Raw genomic sequence first — 14,165 nt, 5'->3', positions numbered from 1 at the left:
CAAGTGCTTTCAAAAGGGACTCACGTGCATGCTGTACTGATCTCTTCCCTTAAAGTACACATTCACACAATAAATACAGACTATAAGCAGTAAACTGAAATAGCACATATGTAAAAATAAAAACTAACGTTCTTTGTTCTGAATGTCACTGTTTTTATCAGCTCCATATTTACCTGATTGACTTTCTGCACAGTTTCACCTGAAAATTCTGGAACTGGCCCAAAGGTGTTCAGAACAAGTTTCATTCCTTCAGCGTATCTTTCACAATAACTTGAAACACCTGAAAATAAGAGTGAAAAGTTACATTACAACAGAAATTCCTAGTTAAAGTCAGTAAGGCTGCCTGTGCTAAAGCATTGTCTTAAATCAGAGACCCCAAAAATGCTCTGCTCTTATGATTAAGACTCCTAATTGTCAGCTAGGGAAAATGGATTCTATCCACCCCATTTCCATTAAGGTTCACGAAAAAATTATTTAGGACACAGCTGCATTGCAAAACCAATGAATGTCACACACCAGCAGAAAATGCCGTGTGAGGGTGTAGTGCATGACCATGAATATACCTGTGCTTTGTTACTTGTGACCAGAAAGCTTCCCTGACCAGGGACCATGCTCTCACCTCTCCTCCCGGTCAGTGTGTGTCGGATCTTGAAGCATTCCTGTCATTACTTCCATTTATTAACCTGGAGTGTATCAAGGATAACATTGCTCAGGGGGAAAGCGTCAAAGGCATGGAGACACAGGTGGCCTCCAGTGAAGGAAAAAAGCTAAAGGAGGAACAGATGGATCTTGCAGATCAGCATCTTGCAACCCCTAACTGGGGTTAGAGACAGGCATTTGGCTTTTTTAACCCTCTCTGATGGCTGAGGACTTCTAGGGGGAGACAGGGTTCACCTGACACAGTGGAGAAAAGGCATCTTTGCCAAAACCCTGGCCCATCTAGTGAGAAAAAACTTATATCAGGGGTAACCGAAGTGTGTGGGGATGGCTCACACAACTGGAGAGATACACACTGCACGAAAGACAAGGAGAGGTGTGCTATGTCTGTAATGGGGCAGCTCAGATCTCTGGAGCTATTCCATGGGAAGGATGACTGGCTGAGTGAGAGCCTGTGGACAGACCAGTAAAGCACTGCTCCAAGAGCAGGAACAGTCCATCCTGATATTCAGGAAGACAAGTACATGTATCAAGAGATTTGCTTGGATGAACTCCAGTGCAAAAAGGTGTCATACAGCAGGTGGAAGCAGGGATAGGCTGTAAAGAAGAAGCTGAAAAACACCACCTGGGCATGTAGGAATGGTGTCAGGAAAGCCAAAGATCAGCTCCATCTGAAACTTGCAAAGATATCAAGGGCAACAAGATGGACTTCTACAGTTAGTAATAGCCCTTATTGTTACTAGCATGCCCTTGCAAGTCTGTTTTCTACCATACTTTAAACATTAAGTCAGTCAATGCACCAATGTCATCATGAGATCTGCAGATGACTGAAGGCAAACATTGCACCCACCTTCAAAAAAGGTACAAAGAAAATCACATGCCAATCAATCTCTCTTCTGTTCCTAAGAAAATCAAAGAGCAAGTCCTCTTGAAAGAAATTCCTGGACACAAGAATGGGAATGTGATTGTGACCATGAGCACGTAGTCTCCAATGGTGTAAATCATGTCTAACTGACCTCATTGCCTTCTGTGGTTAAAAAACTGTGAAAAATAGGAAAGTAGTGGATATCATTTACCTCAACTTTAGAAAGCCATTTGAAGCATCTTTCATGATATTCTTGTATCAAAGCTAGGACATTAGGGTTTGTGTCTGGACAACTAGATGGACAAAAAATGGGTTGGACATGTAGGTTTAGAGGTAGTGGTTAATGGATTGCACTCCACCTGCGAGCCAGCAAAAATGAAGCATTGCAGGAACTTGTCCTGAGACCCATACTGCTTAACAAAACATCCTCATAGGGTTTGCGAATAGCATCAAATTGGGTAGGAGTGGGAGCTAGAGGGGTATGGACCAGCTGATACATTGAAGGGCAGGACTGCTCTTAGAAAGGTTGGAGGAATGAGCCAATATAAAACTTTAACAAGGACATATGCAAGATCCTGCATCTCAGAAGGAAGAGCTCCTTGCAACAACACAGGCTTGTGAACTCCAAGAACTCCTGGTAGTGGCAGGCAGCAAGCTGCACAGGAACCAACAGTGTGACCTGGCAGCAAAGAGAGTCAGCAGCCTAGGCTGTGTTAACAGATTGAAGTTAATTAACTGTAGACTGAAGGAAGAGATTAACACCCTTTACTCAGCACTCATTATACTGAATCCAGAATACTGCATTCAGTTTGGGACTCCCCACTACAAAAACCACTGACAAAACAGAGCAACTTCAGCAGAAGCCACCAAAATGGGAGCGGGGGGTGGGGCTGGAGCGCTTGTCCTGTGAGGAAAGGCTGGGGGATCTGGGTTTGTTCAGCCTGCAGGAGAGATGGCTGTGGGGGATCCTACAGCAGCTTGCAGTGCTGCAGCAGAGCCTGTGGGGAAGTCAGCGAGCACACGGAGCCAGGCCCTTTATGTTTGTGAAGCAGCAGAAAGACAAGGGATGACAGGCACAACTTCATATGAGGAGTTCTGACTGGACACTCAAGCACTGGCACAGTTTGCCCACAGAGGTTGTGCAGTCTCCATTTCTGGGGTTTTTCAAGACTGTATAAAAACCTGAGAGCTTGGTCTGACCTCAGGACCTTCACAGAGGATCTGTGAAGCTCTTAAAACACATGGTTAGAGAACCTGAGAACCATCTAACTGGTAATGATGGGTAAAATGGCAGCTAAGTAGACCTTGGCTAAATTACAGAAAGACCCAGGTCCCATCAGCTCCAGTAGAAATCTCTAAACAACTATTGTTGAGGCCCTAGAGAGTATGAAATCATATGTGCACAAAAAAGATAAATCGGTCACTTAGCCAGACATACATATCTAGCAGACTTTTTAGTGCTATGAACTACCACATAATCAAGAGAGGATAAGGATAAGCCATTCTCAATCAGGTCGTCAGAAACTGCATCACAACAGTAAATGAGCACTGCTTATCTGGCAGTAAGCAAGCTGACACTGATAAAATCACAGAATCAACTAGGTTGGAAAAGACTGAGATCATTAAGTCCAGCCTATCACACCTATGTGGATTATTCTGATGATCACCTTATAAGTTCTGGACATCCACTAAAGGCTTCTGAGAACCACAGAGACTGAAGAATTTGCATATTTAATTCTATTTTTATTAGCTAGTTATCAAAGCAAAGAGGAGGAACATGCAAAAGACAAAGGCAAGCAGTTACAGTTACCAACTCTTCCATGAAGACTCAGGACATTGTACAAACTGAGAAGCATGAACAAGAACTGTTCATGGCCTTGTCAAACCACAAAATGCAGGAAATATAAGTGGGCAGGCCTGACTATCACACTAAAGAATGTAAATCAGGTCATGAGTCATTAAGTGATCTCTTTCTTCAACAGTTCCCTGGAATACACTACTGTATGATATCAATACCTTAGAAGTCACATCTGTCTAACCCTAAAATGGCTGAGGCTGGAATGAATGAATAGAAGCCTCTGACTGCTGCCAACTATGTATCATAAGCTACACCACTTAGATTGCTCAACACGGCTGAAATCGCTGAAGTACAGACTTTCTGAAAGGCCTCTGAGGTCAGTAGGAGGATAGAGAACACACTTGTTTCTGGGCCAAAGAAGAACTTTCAAAGAACAAAGCCTCAAGGAAGTACTAAATTTCCTTCAGCACTCTGAAGTCATGATGACCATCAGCTAAACAACTGAAAGGACAGAACAGGATAATACGTCCATTGCATAAGAGCAACATAAACAGATTTGAGAGTATTCCACTCCTTTAAAAATGGACTAGAAACATTCTCCAGTATCTGAAGGAAGGAGGAGGCTCTGAGAAAAGCCACAGCCTCATTAAATAGCTTGAACCTATATTTGGTGCCAAGAGTATGACAATCAGCAGTCAGTTAGTCTGTTTCCTTGTGTTATCTACCCATGGAGCACATGCATTCCTGGAATACAACCTGGCACGTTCCAGTTTTCCCCAACACAAGAAGGAATGCCAGCTAATCACACAGGTACTTTGGTTTTTGCTCCATTTTCTTGATTTGCATACAGCCAGAAACCTCCAGATTGCCTAGTGGGTTTCAAAACATCCCTGGCAGGAAATGAGGTTCAGGAAGAGAAGCATTACTGTGGGATGTGGAACAGGCTGTGATATCATCCTATCTCTTCACTGGGGGAAGAAGCAGAGACCACCATCCACTTCCACAAGCACTGTGGAAAGCACCACTGGTTACCAGGCTTTTCTGACCATACCCTGCCATTACCATAAGTGTTTACCTATTACATTTTAAGTGCTGGGCTCACAGACTTCAGCACCTGAAGCCAACCCAGACTGACCTACCATGCTATCCATGTGAGCAATCCTGGGAACCCAAGACAATGCTTTACAAGACTCATGCACCAGCCACAAAACAGAGACAGTTACATGCAACTTGCTCATGTGAGCTTTGTCTTCTAATAGTGAGGAGTCTGAGCAAAAATGTTCATACATCATGCAACATCACAGAACGTTCCCAGATGCAGAAGTAGAAATGGCTGATGCAGAAGAGTGCAAATTTATTCTGCCAGCAGCTGTTGCCAGCTGGACAATGACAAAATAAACAAAGGCAACTCAGTCAAATATTACAATTAAAGCAAATCCCCATGAGCAACTGGCAACAGAAGGAATGGTAAACTGAGCAGTGTCAGTTACCAGTTATTCTGGTGTTTACCCAGCTCACACTGGTCTATGACACTTATTTTAGATTTGGTACTTTTCCAAAAGTCAATGGGAACCTTTCAAACATCTGGTAAGCTTGTGCAATAATACCACATATCTGAATAGTTCTGACTGTGGTAGCAATGAGAAGGTAGACTAGAAGACTGTGTACCAGAAATCTTTTTCACAAGCCCCAAGCACACTAGTATCTTGGGAAAGCTGAATGCTTGGATATGGCTGAACCATTTACCTGCTGAGTATGAACTCCTGAGCTGGAAATGGCCTTTAAAGCTCACTCAGCCAGCTAGACCTGGAAATCAAGCTCCTACTGGCAGTTCACCTACTGCTTGAATGAATCAGAACAATTTCTGGGTGGGTGTAGCTCATCAGTGCAGCAGAGACGTGCCTAATGCAGGCTGGGTAGCACAATTCACCTACTGCGTGTAATGTAGGAATGAAAAGAAACCTTACACAACATCAGCAAAAGAGGAAAAAGTGAGAAAAAAGTTAGGGGTCTAGAGAAGAGCAGCAGCATCAGTACAGCTGATAATCAACATGGTGGCTAACATGGTAATGTGCAGGCACATATGCTGCATGCTAAGCAGGGGGTGGGCACTGCAAAATCTTTCAAGTCTCAAGGGAGTAGACCAAAAGTTAGAACACACACACACTCTCACTTAAGGATTAAAAAAATCAGTAGTTCAAATTAATAACTCAAGACAGTTCTCCCAGCGTGAAATACAATTTTAATTTGATTCCAGTAATCAGTATCTACTGACTGAATGCCTTCTTGAAGCTGGCACTTGAGCAATGGGGAATATTGCTGAAAAAATCACTTTGCTTTTCAACTGCAAACTCATAGCAAATATTTGACTCCAGGCCTTTAGACATACGAGTCCTTTGGTTCAAGGGTCAGGGCTATTGCAAAGGTGGATAAGAAGAGCCCTTGGCTGGACCGTAGGGACAAGAAGGAAAACAAATATTACAGAATCTCTTTAATCCTTGTTGATACTACCCAGGGAGCAGCTTAAGCTGGAAGAATTAGCATTGGCAAACAGTGTGAAACAGACAGGAGCACCTGGGAGATGGAAAACCAGCAAGATGGCAAATGGGGTTCATTAAAACAACCATCTCTCTTTGGAGGCCACTGCTGTGCCCACACTGTGCCTCACTATCTCCAGCTGGAGAACAAGAATGACACAAGATGCATCTGGGACAAAGGAAGAGGATGATACCTTCCTCTTGTCTGTGTGGTTTGCTGGCTCCCTGTGTAAACCTTCCCCTTTCCTGCACACACTCACCTAGTCAATGTTGGAGGAAAGAGGCCATGGGAGGAGCGGATGTTGCAGCAGGCAACTGAGAACTATGAACACAAAACAGAACTACCTCCAGGGAAGGTAGAAGTTTCCTGAATCTTCCTCCCACCAGTTAGTCACAGCTATGGCAGGGGGGTGAAAGAAAAAGAATGAGTTACAAAAAGTTCTAAGGGGGCAGTATAGGCAGGATTATAGAAATGAAAAGGGGAATAATCTATTTTCCTTGAAAATCTCAAACTCTCAGTATTTTTGAGTTCTACAGTCTAGTTACAAGAACACGTTGCCACAAGGAAGACAAAGGCATTGATTCAAGGCTCTTCAGCTGCCCATATGTATCTAGGACACACAAGGCTCCAATAATGGAATAAGCTGCTGCTTATTCAGTTTCGATGGGAGTCCAGGAAGTTTCCAAAATGGCTAATGAACTATCCCACAATAATTTGTTCTAATAACCACATTTAAGGTTTGCAGATCCTTACCTGAGAACTTGCACTGGTGTGGTACAAACATGGTTACTGCTGCAATGCTCTAGTTGCATCACCAAGGTGAACACAGTATTGATGAAGGAAAAGGAACTCAGGACAGATATTTGGCTTAGAAACATGCATAAAGTGCTTCACTGCCCTAAGAGAAGACACAAGGGAAGTTCATAAAGAGGACAACGACTGTAGCAGTAGGAAAAGTGAAGTGAAAACACAACAGTATAAAATGTAATATGTTCATGCATTGTAGTTTGTAAGCACCTTAAAGTATCAGCTTCTTGTATGCTGTCTCATTCCTTTCTCTTCTCGAGAAAGGCATCAGGCATGAGGACTGAAGGATACAAGCCAGCAAACTCGGTAAACCAGCCTAGCAAGCACTGAGACACTTGTGAGAGAGAATGAGAGTCAGAAGCAAGTGTCACTGGCATGGACAGGGAACATGCCAAAGAGAGGGTGCTCCACCATACTGAGTATTAACTTGATGACTTTCAACCTGATGAGCAGCATATACGGTAATGACTCAAAGAGAGGAGGCATGATGGTCAAGCCACTGACGCAATAGCATCAACAATTTGAAAAGACTGGGGTGGGGTTGACTTTGGCACATAAAATCTAAGAAGAGGCTGCAAGGAAAGATGAGTATGGATGATAACAGAAAAAAAAAGGCATATTTTAACAGAAAAAAGGGAACATCATGGAGGAATCTGACATGGTTATATTATGTTCAGAGAAACAAAAGTCCCTAAATTTTTTCATGATAGAGGGATTACATTTCCAGACATTACACCTCCAAGGGCAACTTTCTAAATGTAATCCTATCTTCATCAAGGGTGTGTCTGAACACAGATGCATGCTCTGAGCTAGGGTGTGAATTCACAGGACGTTTTGTACACTACATTAATTGCCACATGAGTTCACTTAGGGCTCTAGTTGCACAAATACTTGGAACTGCACTGAAAAAGTGGCAGCACCAAAAAAAAAGTTTTATTCTTGTTGTGCTAGTGTTATCATCTCAACAGCAATGCACAAGTATTTCTGCAGGCCTGCTGTGAGCTGGATCAAGGAATTAAACTGAGTCATTATGAACTGCTTATTCTTAGATCAGTTTCAAACTTGGGATGAATTCCTCAGTCTGAGCCACTTGGTGATCACTTCACACTCTTTCATTAATGCATCAAGACATGTTCTTTGGGAACCATCTATAATGACTTGAAGAATAAAGGACAAATAATTCCTGTGCAAAGCCATGTGTTCCTTTCAGAAAGCAGGGGGAACTACTTTGCACCTAAGAGTCCATAGAAGGAAACTGGTGCACAGCAGCCAGTATTCTGAAAAATTCACATCTTGACTTACTGCATATAAACTCTTTCATACACAAAAGCCCTGCAGCTCCACAGAGGCAAACAGAAGTTCTAGAAGGGTTATAAACTGCTTTCTTCAGCCTAATGGGAAGGGAACTAAATGCATGTAAACACATATGAAATATATGGTGGGTTTATGAAAATGAAAAGCGTTTGTATGATTATATACCCCTGTGATACTCCATCTCAGTAGTACCCTCTTATAAGTATCCTGAATTGGGTTGAGATATTTTATTATCCTAAAACATAACACATAGACTGGACAGAAAAGAAGGCAGTCTTCCTTTTCTTAGATGTTACTATGTTAGACGTTCTCACACCTGCTGACCAGCTTGCAGTACAAAAGCTCCTGAACTGGGGTTAAGGCTTGGTTTGCTCCCTGTACAGCAGCACTGAAGTAGTGGCCATAGCAATGAAAATATCTGCTCTTGAACCAGCCAGCATATGTGTTTAGAATAATTCTTAGAAACCACTCTTGGCTATGTCTTGCCAAACAAAACAAGTAAAATTTCCTCCCTTTGAACTATGACTTATGATTCTCCACTCTTTCCTTTTCATATTTTGTGCTTTTCACACAGCACAATCATTCTGCCCCTATCACCCAAAACCAATTCACCTGGCAGGTGCTTCTAAGATGAGCAAGTATTGCCACTTTCTGTAAGAGAAACACAATTTTGATCATGAAGACTCATTTCTAGCTTACTGGATATTTGTACTTTCTTTGTGGGGACCATACATCAGACCAAATTTCCACATAAGTCCCACAGACACTTGTATGGATACCTCAGTGAGTGGCAGGTAGAATATAATCCTGGAATGGTGTTTATATAAATGCAGGAGAGAAAACAGCAACAAAGATCCTTCAACCTCCCCCCATCCAGCTGTTCTGCTAATATTGGCAGTTTAGGTCAAGTTCCAACTATAGCTCGCTAATTAGCCTACTAAGAAAATAACTCATCTAAGCCAATTGTGAAATACATATGAAGAGCTTTTGCTGCAAAACTGTAACACACAGGATATTATAGTCTAGCCTCTGCTTCTACAGATGATTGCTTGCAAGGTCTTAAAAAAAAAAGAAAAAAGAAAAAAAGAAGAAACCAGATTTTTCAAGAAACAGGAGATTAGGAGATGCAATCTCACAGAGGGTGGACAATTTTCACTATATTCACAGATTGCCCAGTACATGTACAGGTGGGATGTTGTGTCTGCTAACATAATCCCACAACAGTGAACAGGCAAACTGACTGTAGTGAAGTCTACTGATCTTCCTTGTAAAAGACATAACAGCGTTTGTTGTGATGCTGGCATGTGAAATCATAAGAGGACAAACTTAAAATCTGAAACAGATACCAAAATTAATTTTATTTGATGAAATCAACAATCAACTTTACATTATTATGCAGTTTGGGTATGCTTTATTCCTCCCCAAAGCAGTTTCCTTCCTGTCTGTTGCAATTCAGTCCTCAAACTGTTGTTGCTGTCTCTGCTTCTTTTAATGACTTGGTGCTGTCATTTTATTCCATGTTCAAGGCTCTTGGCTCACTGCCATATAGTCAGCATTCCTAATATTCATGCATTGAATAAATGGTAACCTAAAGTGGCCTAGATTATAGGTTTGATAGAATCATTTATGAATATGGAGGAAAGGATGTAAGAACTAACAGAGGCAAAAAATGACATTAACTCATAGGAAGTTTAAGGGAGGATCTTGATGTATGCATCCCACAGGGAAAGAAGAAACACTGATCTCAGAAAAAATAATTGGAATAAATTTATTCAAATCTAAACAACAGTGTCACATCACCATAACAAAACAAAACAAAAAAAAAAGGACTCTACAAAAAACACTATTTTCTCTCACATGCTTCCTTCATCCTTCCTCACTGATTAACAAAGAGTTTAACACTACGAACAACTAATATCTTATAGCTGTAAAAAAAGGCAGCTGCTGTGAAGCTGGTGAAGCTGACAGGCTAATGAAAAGAATAGAGGCAGTTTCTTGTAACTACCTCCACTTCCTTCCGCTAATAAAAAAGAAGACAGTATTAGTACAAAGCATCAGAGAAGGCTTTCATAGAATCATAAAGTCCTTTAGGTTGGAAAAGACTTCTAAGATCAAGTCCAGCTGTTAACCCAGCACTGCTAAGTTCACCAGCAAACCATGTGGCAGTCAGGGACATGTCTCTTCAATACCTCCAGGGACTGTGACACGACCACTTCCCTGGCAGCCTGTTCCAATGCTTAACAACCCCTACCATGAAGAATTTTTCCCTAATATCCAATCTAAATCTTCCCTGGTTCAACTTCAAGCCATTTCCTCTTGTCCTATCACTTGTTACCTGGAAGAAAAGACTGATCACTTGGCTGCACCCTCCTGTCAGGCAGCTGCAGAGAGCAGTAAGGTCCCCCTGAGCCTCCTTTTCTCCAGGCTGAACACCCCCAGCTCCCTCAGCTGCTCCTCACAGCACTTGTGCTCCAGACCCTTCCCCAGCTCCGTTGCCCTTCCCTGGACACGCTCCAGCCCCTCCATGTCTTTCCTGCAGTGAGGGGCCCAGAGCTGAGCACAGGATTGGAGCTGTGGCCTCAGCAGTGCTGGGTACAGGGGGACGGTCACTGCCCTGCTCCTGCTGCCACACCAGGGCTGAGCCAGGCCAGGATGCCATCGGCCTTCTTGGCCACCTGGGCACACCCTGGATCATCTTCAGCTGCTGCTGACCAGCACCCCCAGGTCCTTTTCCAGCAGGCAGCTTCCCAGACACTGCCCCCAGCCTGCAGCACTGCCTGGGGTTGTTGTGACCCAAGGGCAGGACCAGGAACTTGGCCTTGCTGAACATCATGGAATTGGTCTTGACATCCAGCATGTCCAGATCACTCTGCAGGGCCTTCTTGCCATCCAGCAAATCAACACTCCCACCCAACATGGTGTCATCTGCAAATTTACTAAGGGCATGCTAAGGGCACACTTGATCCCTTCATCCAGATCCATGAAGATACTAAACAGGACTGGGCCCAGCACTGAACCCTGGGGAACACCACTTTGTGACCAGCCCCTAGCTGAATGTAATTCCATTCCCCAACTCTCTCTAGGCCCAGCTATCCAGACAGTCTTTTACACAGTGAGCAGCCAGTTTCTCCAGGAGAATGCTGTGGAAAATGGTGTCAAAGGCTTTACTAAAATCCAGGCAGACAATATCTTTTTCCTCATCCACTAAGCAGATCATCTTGATTTAGAAGGAGATCAGGTTAGTCAAGCAAATCCTTGGCAATGAAGAGGAGGTCCATATTATTCCACATTATGTGAAGCAATACTGGGCAACCAAAGAGAAGTTGGCACTGGCACAGAACTATGAACATAAGCCACCACATGTCCTGACATCAGCAATTTTCATTTAAACTGATGAGTGCAAGAGGCTGAGTCACTCTGTGAGCACGTAACCAGGAGCAGCTCTAGACTCAGAGACAATGCATCTGCAAGTGCCTGAATGAAGCAATACTTCTCATAACCCAAGTTACTGAGCCAGCCAACAAGGGGCTGTTGGGGAAATGTTTCAGTGCACAAGCGTACTGCAGCACTGCCTAGAAGATCCAGCAGCAGAGCAGGAGCCTACCATGTCAGGGACCATACAAAAGCAAAATAAAGACACTGCCCATAATATAAAGAGCTAGTATTTACTTGATCTTAACTTTTTGAAGTTTTCGTGTTTTGTTGAAGTCTTTGCTCAAACCTTTGTGACGCTGATCCATAATTTTTATTTCATTTTATGCAATTCACTTTTTATTTACCTGGGATTCACATATACTATTCAAAAACATCTAAAAGAATTAATTATGCATGGCAGATGTCAAACTGTTACTTGACTGTTTTGTCAAGTCAGCTTTGTATGCACAGGGTTTTGCTGACAAAAGTAATTTAATTTCACTCAGGACATAAGCTTAAAGCACAGCAACTCTAGGGATATTTACAAATTCAGCTTTGCTACAAATTCAGCAGCAGGGGGTATTCATCTGTTGACACTGGATTTTATCAGCTAAATGTTTTCAATAGTTTATTTTATCTGACACTCAGATGGTTCTGAACTATGGCTACAGCAATGTTATCGAAGTATGATGGGATGAATCTTGGAAAAAATTTATTACACAGCTAGTGTTTTGATAGGTTTTTATCTTTCATCTGATCATTTGTAACAGGATAATCAATATCCATTTCCTTCCACTGACGTCACACTTTAAATACATTTTCCTTATCATTACATTAAAAAAAGAGACAAGTTATAGTCACAGTTTGTTACATAACATTTCCACTGTCTTGTGCAAAGCAAGCCTTCCCTTCATATTCATAACATTTTACACTACCTACCTTCTGCATTAAGATGCATGGTTTCCAGAGGTCCAATAAACGCGTATCGCATTCCCAATCCATCAGACATCACAAGGTCTAGATCAGTAGGAGATATTACTCCTTCCTAAGCAGCAAAATACAACAGGAAGGAAGACTGGTGAATGTTTGCTTTTAACACAAAATTTCCCATTTTTTAATATATCATTTAAAAATTAGGGAAGTAATAAAAACTGAGGCTAGAAATAGCAGTTAAGATTTCAAAGAGAAAAACACAACTGTTTGCCAGAATGTCCATCTACTATGCAAGCCCTCCTACAGTTCAGCATAAGCATTCATTCCTGTCTCTAGGACTGTACTTCATAGTCCCTGAAACTGAGAATCAGAGAAGAAAGCAAGCATGACACTCTTAATAGCACACGGCCTAAAGAGTTTATATCAAATCCAAGTACTATACCAACCCTTTTAAATAGAAAAATTTTGGCTAAATGTTACACCTCCCTTCATATTGTCTTAGTTCTGGATTTTTGGGCAGAGTCCCAGTTAGCAGAATGGTGGTGCACCAGTTGGTACTGCTCCTGAGGCCACCTGCAAAAAAGGCTGGGTCCAAACACACAGACAATGCAATTGCCACTCCCTTCACAAAACTCATCCAGCATTCAACCTACTCAGCCTCAACCTTCCCAGGTTTCTTGAGTTCATTGACAGCCTCACATCCCAAGAGCTGGCAGGATATGGAGCAAGAAAAATGAAGCTCTCCTTGTGTTAAAAGTGGAGCATTGCTATTCCACCCACATGCAGCACTTACAAGAAAGCTAATGCCTCCATCAGGCTGGGGCAAGCACAGAAAGGCTTGTAAAAAGTGATTTACTTGAGAAGAATACTATTTATTACATGAGGTTGTTCTCCACCTACTAGAAAGATATTAATTAATGAAGACTTGTTCTAACCACTTTCATCAGGTTTTGAGAAGTTGTCCTCTTTATTCCCAGAGACATGAAAACATTTCCTTCTGGGTAGGAAGGTGGAAGAGATGCTGAACTGCTTCTAATTTATTTTTTTACCATACACTGAGGTGCTCAGCCTACTCAATGCCTCTTCCTTAATGAGGCCCTTTAAGCTTCAGAGTACTCATACTCATTTACTCATCTGCTTGGACAAAACCACATCATTTTCTGTTAAGTTTCTCTCTTGCAAGGCCCTGTCTGAATGCCCCTTTGTATCATGCAGTCATGGGCTACAGTTACGGGCACAGAGGACAACTCTTCTGATCTGTAGTAGACATTGCCATCTGAGCTAGACATCTAGACTCTTTATAATCACCAGGGGAAAAAGGTAATCAGCATCCTAAAGCAGGCATCTAGAATAGGTAAGATGAGTTGTGTCCTAAAAGGGCCTAATTCTCCTCACCAACTGAAAGATGAGTAAGAAGCCTAAATATCACTGTCTACATTTTCAAGATCCCATCTTAAATGAGCTGAATCTCACCCACAGTGTCTTCCTGTGTCCACAGTTTACATAATCTACTGCTACTTTAAAAGAAACTTAAAAGCCACAAATCAACATAACTTCTACTACTGGCCACAGACATCAAGTTTCATCATCTCAGGCCTAAACTGAGACTTCTGTAAGACAACCTCAAGACTCAGCCTGTTAGTAGGCTTTGTTCCTATCAACCAAGCCGGTCTGAATCCCTGTTACAGAACTCTACTTTGAAAAGGAAACACTGACATAACTATTAAGACCTATGTACCATATATGGAACACACAGTTCTCCTAACTATAAGCCATAAAATGGCAGGGATAAGAAAGCATTATTTTTTTGAAATTAAAGGGAATGCATAGACATGGTAA

General features: G+C 42.2%; 1 protein-coding gene across 1 annotated transcript in view; it reads right to left on the bottom strand.

Moving 5' to 3' along the window:
- The window catches only part of CRYL1 (crystallin lambda 1), a 50,746-nt gene that overhangs the window by 3,839 nt on the left and 32,742 nt on the right, over positions 1-14,165 (bottom strand). Inside the window, exons 6-7 of the mRNA XM_064409269.1 lie at positions 12,333-12,438; positions 174-280 (exon numbers count right to left, since the gene is read on the bottom strand). Of these exons, the coding sequence (XP_064265339.1) occupies positions 174-280; positions 12,333-12,438 (213 nt within the window). The remainder of the gene's footprint in view (positions 1-173; positions 281-12,332; positions 12,439-14,165) is intronic.

Source organism: Passer domesticus, chromosome 2 (genome assembly GCF_036417665.1).
Source record: "Passer domesticus isolate bPasDom1 chromosome 2, bPasDom1.hap1, whole genome shotgun sequence".
NCBI lineage: Eukaryota > Metazoa > Chordata > Aves > Passeriformes > Passeridae > Passer > Passer domesticus.
This window is presented reverse-complemented; position numbering and strand designations above follow the sequence as displayed.